The sequence below is a fragment of the Myxocyprinus asiaticus genome, chromosome 10, assembly GCF_019703515.2.
Source record: "Myxocyprinus asiaticus isolate MX2 ecotype Aquarium Trade chromosome 10, UBuf_Myxa_2, whole genome shotgun sequence".
Lineage (NCBI taxonomy): Eukaryota > Metazoa > Chordata > Actinopteri > Cypriniformes > Catostomidae > Myxocyprinus > Myxocyprinus asiaticus.
This window is the reverse complement of record NC_059353.1, coordinates 42,541,671-42,554,459: the sequence shown is the minus strand read 5'-3', so window position 1 is coordinate 42,554,459 and position 12,789 is coordinate 42,541,671. Positions and strand designations below refer to the sequence as shown.

General features: G+C 35.0%; 1 protein-coding gene across 1 annotated transcript in view; it reads left to right on the top strand.

Annotated features, from left to right (window-relative positions):
- Window positions 1-12,789, top strand: part of ttn.2 (titin, tandem duplicate 2) — a 200,547-nt gene that overhangs the window by 72,126 nt on the left and 115,632 nt on the right. The window contains exons 72-92 of the mRNA XM_051709102.1: window positions 183-473; window positions 703-990; window positions 1,468-1,581; window positions 1,691-1,964; window positions 2,589-2,772; window positions 3,435-3,518; window positions 3,671-3,938; window positions 4,456-4,716; window positions 5,008-5,217; window positions 5,304-5,381; window positions 5,472-5,498; window positions 5,657-5,713; window positions 5,824-5,874; window positions 6,286-6,336; window positions 6,750-6,821; window positions 7,281-7,337; window positions 7,534-7,605; window positions 8,128-8,259; window positions 8,452-8,556; window positions 12,090-12,155; window positions 12,356-12,412. Of these exons, the coding sequence (XP_051565062.1) occupies window positions 183-473; window positions 703-990; window positions 1,468-1,581; window positions 1,691-1,964; window positions 2,589-2,772; window positions 3,435-3,518; window positions 3,671-3,938; window positions 4,456-4,716; window positions 5,008-5,217; window positions 5,304-5,381; window positions 5,472-5,498; window positions 5,657-5,713; window positions 5,824-5,874; window positions 6,286-6,336; window positions 6,750-6,821; window positions 7,281-7,337; window positions 7,534-7,605; window positions 8,128-8,259; window positions 8,452-8,556; window positions 12,090-12,155; window positions 12,356-12,412 (2,799 nt within the window). The remainder of the gene's footprint in view (window positions 1-182; window positions 474-702; window positions 991-1,467; window positions 1,582-1,690; window positions 1,965-2,588; window positions 2,773-3,434; window positions 3,519-3,670; window positions 3,939-4,455; window positions 4,717-5,007; window positions 5,218-5,303; window positions 5,382-5,471; window positions 5,499-5,656; window positions 5,714-5,823; window positions 5,875-6,285; window positions 6,337-6,749; window positions 6,822-7,280; window positions 7,338-7,533; window positions 7,606-8,127; window positions 8,260-8,451; window positions 8,557-12,089; window positions 12,156-12,355; window positions 12,413-12,789) is intronic.

The window sequence follows — 12,789 nt, the reverse complement described above, 5'->3', positions numbered from 1 at the left end:
TACATTCTTCATGCTAATGCAGATTAGATTTTTCTTTGGGCTCTGTGCTTGCAGTACATCAACATGTGGCACTGTTGAGAATCGTCTTAAAAAAAAAAATCCAAGTTTTTGGGATAATAGAGCCTTGTTTTGTTTACCTCGTACCTCCTTTCTAACAACGTATCTATTTAATGTTTCAATAGAACGCAAAATTCCGCCCACTTTCACCAAGAAGCCTTCAGCAACTATTGAGGACACTGAGGGAAAAATGGTGAAGATTGAGTGTCGTGTGTCTGGATCACAGCCGCTGACTGTCAACTGGTATAAAGATGGCAGAGAAATCTTCACCTCTGACAGTTATGATGTAACCTTCAAGAGTGGTGTGGCTGTGCTGTGCATCAAAAAATCTCAACTGTCAGATAGTGGTGCATATGCATGCAAAGTCTCAAATGAGGCTGGAACCGCCTCTTGTGAAGTGTCAGTTCACATTACAGGTATACTGCCAGTTTCTATGTCAGGCTTTTCTTACTTTATTTCCTATTTGTAAGTTATGTGTATGTGTAATAGAATACTGAAAATGTTACAGTATTTGTATAGTGTCCCTTTTAACTTTCCATCTTGTTTGTATGTTCTCAGTGGTGCTAATGTCTTTGTATGTGTCAATAGAGATTGAAGTGGCATTTGTTCATAAAATGGTCATAATTATTTATTTTCTAAATGCAGAGCAAAAGGTACCACCAAGCTTTGACTTGCCTCTTAAACCAGTGACTGTGGCTGAGGGTGAGACACTCACCCTCAGCTGCCATGTGCGTGGATCTCCTCCATTTAAGATTCAATGGATGAAGGACAGGCGAGAGCTTTCATCGTCTGGAAGCACTAAGATCACATTTGTTGATGGCACTGCCATATTGGAGATGGTCCGTGTATCTAAGACAGATGCAGGGGATTATCTCTGCAAGGCAACCAATGAAGCTGGTAGTGAGTTTTGCAAGTCTAAAGTCACTATCAAAGGTAATTATCTCTCTGTGAGGAGCATTTTGATTTCTGTTTTTCTTTTGCCAATTTTTTTCTGCTATTATATTCCTTAAACAATGTGCATACAACTAATTTTCTTTTGTTTGTGAATAATAGACTTTTGATAATTCTTCTTCTTCTATTTTTTCTTTCTAATCTAATTTTACTTTCTCTCTCTCTACTGTATCTTATATCTTATATCTGATTACTAACTGATTACTGTTGTTTGTCCAAGTACAGTAGATGCTTGTTGTCTCCAATGTATACAGTACATCTCAGTAAATGTTTTGTTACACCAAATCCTGCTTATTTGAAAAAATTGTCTTGGCATTCTTTCTCGTTATGCAACTGTGCTTCTTGAAAAATAGACACAGGTCTTGATTTTAGTTAGTATATTAAGAACATGCTTTAGAGTCTTTTAAGCTAAAACTTACTGTCTGTATCACACTGAAAAAAATCCATCTAAACTTTCAGAGAAAACAGGAGCTCCTGCACCAGCACAGCCAGTGCCATCACCACCACAGCCAACTAAAAAATTGGACAACTTGTTCTTCATTGAAGAGCCCAAGAGCGTTCGTATCATTGAGAGTAAGTGGCTCTCTTTTACAAGCTTTAATAGATAAGAAGTTTAATGAGTGAATTCATTTAAATGCAGAAGAAAATGTTATAAATCTATGTGTGGTGTTTGTACTTACAGAGGGCACAGCTACCTTTATTGCAAAAGTTGGTGGCGATCCCATTCCCAATGTAAAATGGATGAAGGGCAAATGGAGGCAGATGACTCATGGTGGTCGCATCAGCATTGAACAAAAGGGCCAAGAGGCAAAACTGGAAATTAAAGAGGTGACCAAATCTGACTCTGGTCAGTACAGATGTGTTGCTTCCAACCAACATGGAGAAATTGAGTGCAGCACAGACTTAAATGTTGAGGAGAAGAAAGAGACTGCTTTGGAAGTAGTCAAACTGAAAAAGTAAGTTTTTTTTTTATTTTTTTTTTTAGATCCTACGTGATGCATTTGAAGATTCTTGATTTAGATTCTCAGTGGTGGTGAACTAGTTTTGTTATTTCACACTGTAGATGTAGTGTTCTGTTATTGTAAATGAAAATATTAAAAGGTCTACTATTAATATGTTGATGTGAAATAAAAGCTATTTATGTTTATAATTCTAAATATAATTAAAGCCAGACAAATGTTGTCAGACTATTAATATCAATAAATTATATTAATCAGTCTAATTACAGTCTATCATTAATCACCTGTATGTAACCTTTTTATTTAATAATTTTTATAAAATGTCTTTAAACGTTGGGGTACTTGGGGATGTTTTGACAATGAGGTCCAGTACTGTGTTAACTGTCCCACCACTTGCTTAACTACATCTTCGGCCATATAGTCAGTTCTGTGGCACTGTCTTTTATAGGAAATGGTTTGTCATAATATACTCATTACTGCTAATCATTATTTTACACATTTAAAATGATTACACAGATCCTGTTCACAGACCCAGGGGCCATTAGTTCCCTGGCTGAGAAACACTGATTTAGGTTACTAAAACTTTACAAGAATCTAAATCATTTTGTTTTGTTTCAACAGGACACCATCAAAGCAGAAAAGCCCTAAAGAGGACAAGGATATTGATATTGTTGAGTTGCTTAGAAATGTTGATCCTAAGGAGTATGAGAAATACGCTCGCATGTATGGAATCACAGATTACCGGGGTCTTCTTCAGGCCATTGAGTTTCTAAAGAGAGAAAAAGAGCAAGAAAGTGGAAGACCGGTAAGACTGATTCAGATAACAACAAAACAGCGTCAAATAGTTCCTTTTACACGGTGAAGGATTTTTTTAAGAAGCCTTGTGTTTATTATAGGGCTGTCGGTTTAATGTGTTAATTTAGTGCAATTAATTATATAAAAAAATATAATTCTGTAACAGGCCTTGATGTTTTTTTCGTTCTGCAGTCAGCAGGGGGCAGTCAGCGCAGCCTCAGCTTGGGTTTTACCTTAGAAATAAAAGAGAGTGGGCTGGACTTTTTTGTAATCGATTGACAGCCCTATTTCATAAAAAATTATATTTATTGACCTCTTTGTATCCCTGATGTAATTGGGTCTTTTACCACACAAAGTGCACTTTAATCTTGAGCTTTTGTAAAGAAATGTTTAATTGAGACTCGTGGGAATATTCCTCTGAATTGATAAATAAAAACAGTCTTACTTAAATTTCCCAAACTCACTAAATACATTAAAATATAATTTAATAATAATTAATAATAATTAATAATAATAATAATTTTAATAATAATTAATAATTAATAATAATAATAATTAATAATAATTTTAAAGGCTCAACAGTAGTCTTTTGTTATATTTACATTGCAGAGAAGGGCAGGAATGATAATTAATTATTTTATTGTTTACATGCTCGATTTAATTCCATTTCAGGAAGTGGAACATGGTGGAAGAGAATCTGAGGAGGATTTGGCTAAACTTGTGGCTGATTTGCAAAAGAGAATGGAACAAACCGAGGTGTGAAATAAAATGTTATACCATAGATCTGGAAGACCATATACTTCAATATCTGCAAACAAAATAAAGAAGTTTGAGAAATTATGTACTGTATATCATTTAAAGTCAGAGTGTTAATGTGTTCTTTTTTTGTGTGCTTGTTTTCTATGCAGCCTGTCACTCTGGTGCGAGACATCAAAGACCAGACAACTACTGTTCTGAAGGATGCTGTGTTTGAATGTGAGATCAAGATTAACTACCCTGAAATCTCACTGACCTGGTACAAGGGAACCCAAAAACTTGACAGTGGTGACAAGTATGAAATCAAAGTTGTTGGTGATCGTCACATATTGAAGATCAAGGATTGCCAGACCAGAGATCAGGGCAATTACCGTATTGTGTGCGGCCCACATATCTCCAGTGCCAAACTGACAGTGCTGGGTATGTAGCTGCATCATATAGAGCTAGGTGCGCACTCTGCAATTTTTGCTGTGATTTTGCCATCTGAGACAAATTTCAGGGATAGTAAAATATTTTTGTCATAAGGTAAAATCAGCAGTCTTGGAATTGCATAGTGTACCATGCTCAAAGCTGATAATGAATCTTTTGCAATGTTTTACCTTTGCGATGAATCTTAGCCTCCGACGGATTTCTGACAGCTACAAGCGTACCCTTTATGTTATGATTGTACTGTCAAAATTACCTTCTGAAGAATGAATAATCCATGACCTCTTTCGCCCAGTCCCTCAGTCTGCCATTACTTTTACTCAAGATCTCACTGGGTTTACATAATACAATCTGAAAAGCATCAATTGTGAAGGACAGTAAAAAAAATACCAAAAATAATAATACAATAAAATCGCACAGTGTACACCTGGCATAATTCTTCCTTTTAATACATATCATATACTATATCTTATACTATAAGTTTTTACAATAATGAACCTTTTGTTTGCAGATGGTGAAGTGGAACAGCATATGCAAGATGTGGCTGGTAAGGAAGGCCAAACATGTACATTGACTTGCCAATTCTCTATACCTAATGCAAAAACCCAGTGGTTTAAAAATGGGAAGCTTTTAGAGTCTCACAGCAGATACACGTTTGCTGTGGCCGATTACACTCAGAAGCTCTCAATCAAAGATGTTAAACCTGAAGACCAAGGAGAATATACCTGCAAATATAAAACTCTTGAAACGACTGCAAATCTTTGGGTCGAAGGTTTGTATATATTAAATCAACTGTCAGACTTATTTTAACTATACAATATGCCATCTACTAACCTCTTCCATCATCATCATCATCTTCATTACTTCTTAAGGAAAACCTCTTCAATTTTGTCTTCATATTTTCCTGGATTTCTTAAACAACAAATCTGAATGGTCAAAATTAGGCAAAAAGACTGTACAGTGACCCCTAGTTTTCAATTACTCCATAAAATATAGAGAGTGAATTTTTTTCACCATTACAGACACCATCCCTAATTGTCAGCCTTGCGTTATCTCTTTTTAGCTGAGCAAATACATTTCACCAAACGCATCCAGAACATTGTGGTGCGAGAACATCAGTCTGCCACTTTTGAATGTGAAGTGTCTTTCGACAATGCAATTGTAACATGGTATAAGGACACATGGGAGCTTAAAGAGAGCCCCAAATATACCTTCCGAAGTGAAGGGCGACGGCACTTCATGATCATCCGCAATGTAACTTCTGATGATGAAGGTTTGTGGATTTCCAGTGCGCCACATTTTTTCTTTTTAATCATTTTAAATAAAGAGGCCCATTTAACCGAATTAATAATCCTATAGGAGTATACTCAGTCATTGTCAGATTGGAGCCCAGGGGTGAGGCGAAAAGTACAGCTGAGCTTTACCTGTCAGGCAAAGGTCGGTACAGCTGTCGAGCTACAGCATTTACTTGACTAACATTCTAGTATATGAAGGATCCTTATGTTATTTTTCCCTTTTTCCCCTCAGAAATTGAAATAGAAAGAGTACCTTATGGTAAGTATATGAAGTTTTTCAGATGACTCCATTTACCATCAACAAATCATGGAAGATTTTTAAGACTTGTAGTGCATCTTGACAGATTATTCCTCAAAATACATAATATTATATTTAAGTAAACTTAAAAGTATTAAGTATTAAATAACGCTCCCCAGATCTCCCGGATACATCAATAAAAGTGCCCGAGGCACCATCTGCATTAACCATAGAAGGTAAGATTAGGATTTCTGAACATTTTTAAAAATATGTTTGAAAAATACATAAATCCTGATCCTCAATATAAGAGATGAGAGTTACTCGTACATTTACTATTTCCAAAAAGCTGAATCTTCCATGGAATATTATCACTATGAAGAAAAAGTGGAAACACAAGGTAAACTGCACTATTTTGAGTCTAAAATTACCTTTTTTTTTTTTTATTTGGTCATCAAGTCATTCTTTTCATATAGCATCATCCACTAAAAACGACAACAACAAAAAATAAATCACTCCACTATAAACATCCATATTAACGTCATCTTTTAACTGCCCGTCTGTTCAAAAAATAAAAAGATTAACACAATTGTGAGTGTGTTGTTTTGTCTGATCCCCAACATCTTGCGTGAAGTAACTGTCCATCTGTTCAAAAATAATAAAAATAAAAAGAGAATTACATGATTGTGTGAGTTTCATTTCATCTGATTCCCAACATCTTGCGTGAAATAACCAAGTAACGTCACAATATTAACAAAATAAAAAAGTACTCTTCCTTGGACACATGTAACAATTTTTTGCCCTTTACCAGAGTATGTGAGCTGGACAGAAGAGAAGGTTGTAAAAGAAATATCAGTCACAGGTATGACTGAGAGCTTATATGTTGGGTCAGCAACTACAATATATCATGCTGGTCTAACCCTCTTTCATTTTTCAACTTGTTTTGTTTGCTCATAAAACATATCATATGTACATGTCACATGTATATGTATGTGTATAATTCATATTAATGCTTACAGTATGTTGCACTTTGTCTTCACCAAATCCTTACAATATACCATTACGGTCTATGTTTGTAGATATCACACTGTACATTTACCAGTCTGACTTTCTGAATCTGTGTGTAACTTTACCAGCCTTTTGCACAGTTTGTAAACAAATTTGTGTTTCAGTCAAGATTGTATGTGTTCATATTACTATATTCCTTATCTTTTCAATGTTATAAAGGGGATTAAGGGAATCATTCTAAGGACTTTTTTTTTTTTTTCTCCTCAGCCCCAAGGGTCCCGATTGAAGAGCCAGTTGAAAGAAAAACACTAGGAATGAGAGAGGAGGCTCCAACGAAAGGTACCGAATGAGAACACTTCGCAGCTTTCAGCTACTTGTTGGCAAACACGCTTACAACAACTTCATTGTGTTTGTTTGTGTCTAATATTGTGTGTGTACTTTCATATCCTTGGCTATACTGTGTAATTTGTCCTCAATTTTGTGTACGTTCAACATTTATTGTGATATTTGCTTCTGTGGCAGCTTCAAATGTATCTGCTATTTTAATATGTAAAAAAAAAAATGCATGTGCATTTAAATTTTATATTTCACATTACTTGCTTCTTACGTGGATTCTTAACTTCGTAAATGCTTTAATGCTATTCTTTTTTTGTGTGAATCTGTCCAGTTTGTCCTTCGCCATGTTTAAACATCTATGTTTCTCCTTAATTTCTGTCATGATACTCATACATAGTTGCCCTCAAAGCTTAAGGTAGTGCTTTTTATATAATAGAGTAACTGTTCATAATATTCTCAAAGATTTCGAGGAAGCTGAGCAGAAGCCATCTAAACCAGTGGAGCAGAAACCTTTGGAAGGTATACAAATGTCTGTCCATTGTGCTGCAGTGGTGTTTAATGTCCATAAGTTGCTCTTTTAATAAATTTTTTTCTTAAGGGAACACTTTATAAACTTCCTTTCTATGTGGTCTGTGATGTTAATATTCTGTTGTAGCCATATCAGGATGTGTTGTCTGTTTGAAAACTGATTTATATTGATTTTTTTCCCAAAAAGCCAAAAAGCCTGTGGAAGAAATAGTTACTGCAGTTACCCTGCCAGAGCCAATTAAACGCCCCACGGCAAAAGGTATGGTATAAAAAACTGTTGAAAAAAAAGCAAACAAAACTTGTTATTTGTTTCCTGTTCTATGTCACACCGTAACCTGTAATTTATGCATACTGCATGCTGTTCCTACGGTGATCAATTCCTTTTGTATCTTTGTTTTGTTAAAGTTGAAGTTTTTTCTTAAGTGTTGATAATAAATGTTGATTTTGTTATTTTTGTAGAAAAACCTGATATTTTTTTCTTTTTTTACTTTCAAATGTGATCTTAATTATCATTTTTATGTCCGTCTTGTTTTAAAGAATGTGTGTCTTATGTTTAACTTACTGATCTTGAGTCTACTTGCTCTCAATATTATTGTATGCAACTGTTGTCAAATCTTCTTAGAGTGTATCTTGTTTTCAGTGGTGTGTTTTTTTTAGTTTTTTGTCTTTCTCTGTTAGAGGTAGTAATTACAGTAACTACTTCACACTGTTGTTGTCATTAACGTCCTAACTCTTCTGAAACTTTACAAATGTTCTAATGCAAAAAATATGTTACTTGAAGTTCCTGTTGCTCCTGAACCTAAAGATGAAGAACCTAAGCCTAAAGCTGCACCAGTAGCTGAGCCCAAACCTGAGCCTAAACCTGAGCTTAAGCCTACACCTGTGAAGAAAGATGAGTTGCCCCCAGCCAAAGGTAATGCACATCCCTTAATTTTGCGTGGTTTTCTCCTTGTCATTGAAGTTTGTTTGAGAATTTTTCGTATGTTCATCTTTGTTGATGCAATTGTCCAGCTTCCATTAGGAAGCATGTTGTATGTGACGTTGTATTGCTTTCTTTAATGTGTTTATATAAAAAAGTAAACAGTGCAATGAATGTTCTTTAAAGTTCTTGAAGAGGAAAAGAAACCCAAACCTACAAAGAAAGAACCAACCAAGACAGCTAAACCTGACCGTTCCATTGAAACTCCAATGGAAGATGCCCCAAAGAAAGGTATAGGCTCACTTCATTCTTTACCTGTTGGCCTGTTTTCTGTTTCTTTATTAATTAGCAACACTCTTATGGGACAAACATGACCTTTATAGTGGCTTTTATTTATGTCAGTGTCTTTGTCGTGCAATATTATTAGGTTTGGCCATTTATTGTTCGGCTCTGTCATACCTTTTGCATCTGTATGTCTTAATACCTTATGTATAGGTATTGTATATTTAAATTACAGTCATATCTACTTGATTAATCTTTTGCTCATCTTGTCTCACTCTTGAATCAGTGCGATTTGAAGCATTGTTCTTAACTTTAATGTTCTTTCTAAATACAAGAACCTTCTAAGAAGCCAGAGGTCGTTCCATCATTGGTCACTTTAGAGGTCACTCCATCAATAGAAGAAAGAGATGGCAGAGTAGAAAAACAGAGAGAGGCTGATGCTGGTCTTAAAAAAGAAGACATTACAGACACACTGCCTAAAAAAGAAATTGTTGCTGCACTTAAAAAGCAGGAAATTGTGCCTCAAAAGAAAGAGATAGCTCCCGCACCGACAGCAGAAGTAGTTCCGCTTAAAAAACAGGCTATCAGTGCTCCTCAAAAAGAAGAAATTGTGCCTCAGAAGAAAGAGATAACTCCCACACAAATTTTAAAGGACAAAGAAGGAAGTCTACTTAAAACAGAGGAACTTGTGCCCCAAAAGAAAATTTCTGAGCCTAAACCAGAGAAAAAAGAAGACATTCAGCCTAAAGAGAAGGAAGTGGTCGCTGTCTCTAAAAAAGGGGTCATGGTGCCTCAAAAGAAAGAGGTTCCTCTTCCTTCTAAAAAGGATGAAGAAATTGTACCCCAAAAGAAAGAGGTGCCTGCTACAAAAGGTACAATGATATCAGATGATTTGATTGTCTTTTCTTCTTATTCTAAAACGTACTTTCTTGGAAATTATGTTCTTTGAACTGATCTTAAACTGTTTTATTCTCTTAATTGCTTTATGTTTGTGTGTCTGAGTGATCGCACGTGTGTTACTTGTTTCCTGTCATGTTCCAATGTGTTCTTGCATTATTAACCTCTCACCACTCGCTAGAGTGATCTTGTATATGATGTCCTTGTAGAATTTTCTTTTGCATATTTCTTAAAACTGTGCTAATAGAAACTTTAAAATACTCTCTTAAGTTATCTCGGATTCTACATTGAATGAATCTCCAAAAGGAGAGCTGCAAAGACAGCCGGATACAGCTCTTTATCTACCAAGGGAATATGAAGGTACATAAAATTAAACCCTATTTGTGATCCTTTTATTGGCAATTCTTCCTCTTTTAGCATATTTTCTATTTTTCCATCTATTGTCTTTTCCATCAATCTTCTTTGTCTTCATCCTGTTAAAATCTTGTGGGATATATCGAGTACATCAATCTTTAATATCTTTCAAGTGATTAAAACCAAGGGTCTAAACTGGGATAAGTCATTGGTTTACTGAGGGTTTGTAGAAGTCACACCATGTTACAAGTACAGCTTTAGAAAATATTAATTTAACTTTGAATTATGGGAGTTAGTGTAAAATTGATAAACTTAAATGACCTTTATTCTTTTAAAGAACTCAGTTGTTCCAAAGTCTGAGACGGTATTCATTCCTCCACATTCTCTTTCAGAAGTTATTTCTCAACAAAAAGATGCTCAGAGAGAAAGAGGTATCTTGACTTCAGAACCACACTTTCACTCTTCTTGTCTCTTAAATCAGTGCGATTTGAAGCATTGTTCTTAATTTTAATATTCTTTCTAAGTACAAGAACTTTCAGAGAAGCCAGAGGTCCCTCCATCATTGGCTACACAGAGAGAAGTTTTCATCGAGGAAATAAGTAAAAAGAAACCAGATGCTGCTGACAGTAAATTAGAAGACAGAGAGTGCAAGAGAGGGATTGTTACTGTTCAGAAAAAAGAAGACATACCACCTAAAACAGAGTTTGTTGCTGCACTTAAAAAGCAGGAAATTGTGCTGCAAAAGGAGAAAATTGTACCTTCAAAGAAGATTGAAGCGATAAGTCCAGCACAAATTTTAAAAGACAAAGAAGAAAGTCCACTTTATTGGGTAGAAATGGGAAAACCGGAAGAGAAAGAAAATGTTTTGGCCAAAATGGAGGCCATTACAATTCCTAAAACAGAGGAACTTGTGACCCAAAAGAAAATGGTCGTTTCTGAGCCTAAACCAGAGAAAAAAGAAGACATTCAGTCTAAAAAGAAGGAACTAGTTGCTGTCCCTAAAAAAGAAGGCCTCATAGAGCCTCAAAAGAAAGAGGTTCTTCTTGCTCCTAAAAAGGATGAACAAATTGTACCCCAAAAGAAAGAGGTGGCCACTACAAAAGGTACAATGATATCAGAAATCTTGATTGTCTTTTACTCTTAAACTTTCTTTCTTTCTTTGAACTCATCTTATTTCTTTGAGTGTGTATATGTCTGTATGGTGACAAATATGTGTATAACTTGTCTACTCAGTATTCATTGACAACTAATCAGTTGAGGAATTAACATATATGCAATTTGGTGTCACTAAACCTGGCAAAGTCACTCAAAAAGATTCAGCAATAGAAAGCAGAAATTTGCCTACAGTTACATCAATACTGTCAGGGGTTTCAAGACTCTTTTTAAGAATTATATCACGAGGAATATTTTTAAAAAAAAAAGTGCATTTGTACTACGAAAACATACTTTAACTTTCAGAACAACAAAATTCCTTCCCAGTGAAAAAAAATAAATATATAAAAAAAATTAAAAAATATTGAGAATGAGCTATAAAATGGTTTGTTCTGTACTTTTTCAACTTTCTGATGCAACAGATAAATACATTTTGACACATCCACACTTAGCCCACATGTACATGGCAACAACGGCTATTCTGTATTCAGAAATTTGGCTCACCATGTCATAGTTAGGTAATACAGAGGAAGTAGTAGAGAAAATATTATTTCCAACACCAGAAAAACTAATGATAAGAATAAAATATAGGAAAGTTTGTCTTGGCTTTTGCTGTTCCTTGCTGTGTGTACCATTTATGACTCTGTAAATGCTTCTAAGTATCCCAACAGTATGAATGTGTTTATATAAGCTTAGATTTTAACAAGATCCCTATTTATTTTACTCTGACCATCACAGTTTGTGTGGCACATTCCATCACAGATTGTTTTGTAAACCTGGAATAAAGTAAGGCAGGATTTGCAAAGAGGCTGTTATTGAAGGATTGAGCAGTTAAAACTGCTCCCCAGTCAAGTGCCTTTAAAAAAAAAAACTGCACTAACATTTGCACAACTATGAATGTTTTGTCTTGTCTTTAAGTCATATATAATGTCCATTGAAATGTTAATCCCCCTTATTTTTTTTTTCGAATCAACACAATTCTGTATGTTTATTTGTCACTGTCCCTGTTTGTGTCTGTTGAAACGTGGTATTTTATGTTTGTCTGTTTATTTATTCTTTGGAGATAAAAAGTCTAATGATGACATTACCAACTTTTGGGGTTTATAATGTACAATTTTATTTGTGATGTAATGTGGCAGAACCAGAGAGGATACCTTCCCCAGAGAAGACGCCTGTTTCTGTGAAAGAAGTTGCACCCTCAAAAGGTACTATGGGGATTCTTTTAACTTAAATAAACTCCTTTTTATGTCATGTTTTTTGTGGTTCTGTTTTCACAATGTGGTGTTCTCTTTTCATAGTTTGTCAAAGCCGTTCACGATTAGTTAAATGTTTCATGTATTACATATCTTATACTAAAAAGTCTTAGTTGTTCATCATAACACATTGAATTGTGTAATTTTCACAGTTGTAAAGAAACCATCTCCAGAGCCTGCAGTGGTGCCTCAGGCAAAGACTCCAGAAGGTACTTTTCTTTTCTTTCTTTTTTTTAACCTTATTAGAGGCCCTTAACATACCATGTATTTGTTGTCATGTTTTTATGTTGTTCTGTATCATCTTTATTTGTTGTAATGTTTTTTATGTTGTTCTGTATCATCTGTGTTTGGTGCGAGTCATTGTTTGTATTATCCTGTGAAACAGTCTTGCAGATTATTTTGCACCTTTGCTGTTACAACAATGGATTACTTAAGACTTTGTTTTAACTGAAAAAGGTTCACACGTACTGAACCACACTAGCTGAGCCGAAAGCTTTATAACAAGCCATGAACCCCCCCCCCCCCCATTGAAGAACTAAAAATTTATTTTCAAAGATGTCCTTTAAATTGTCATCATTTTAAATGT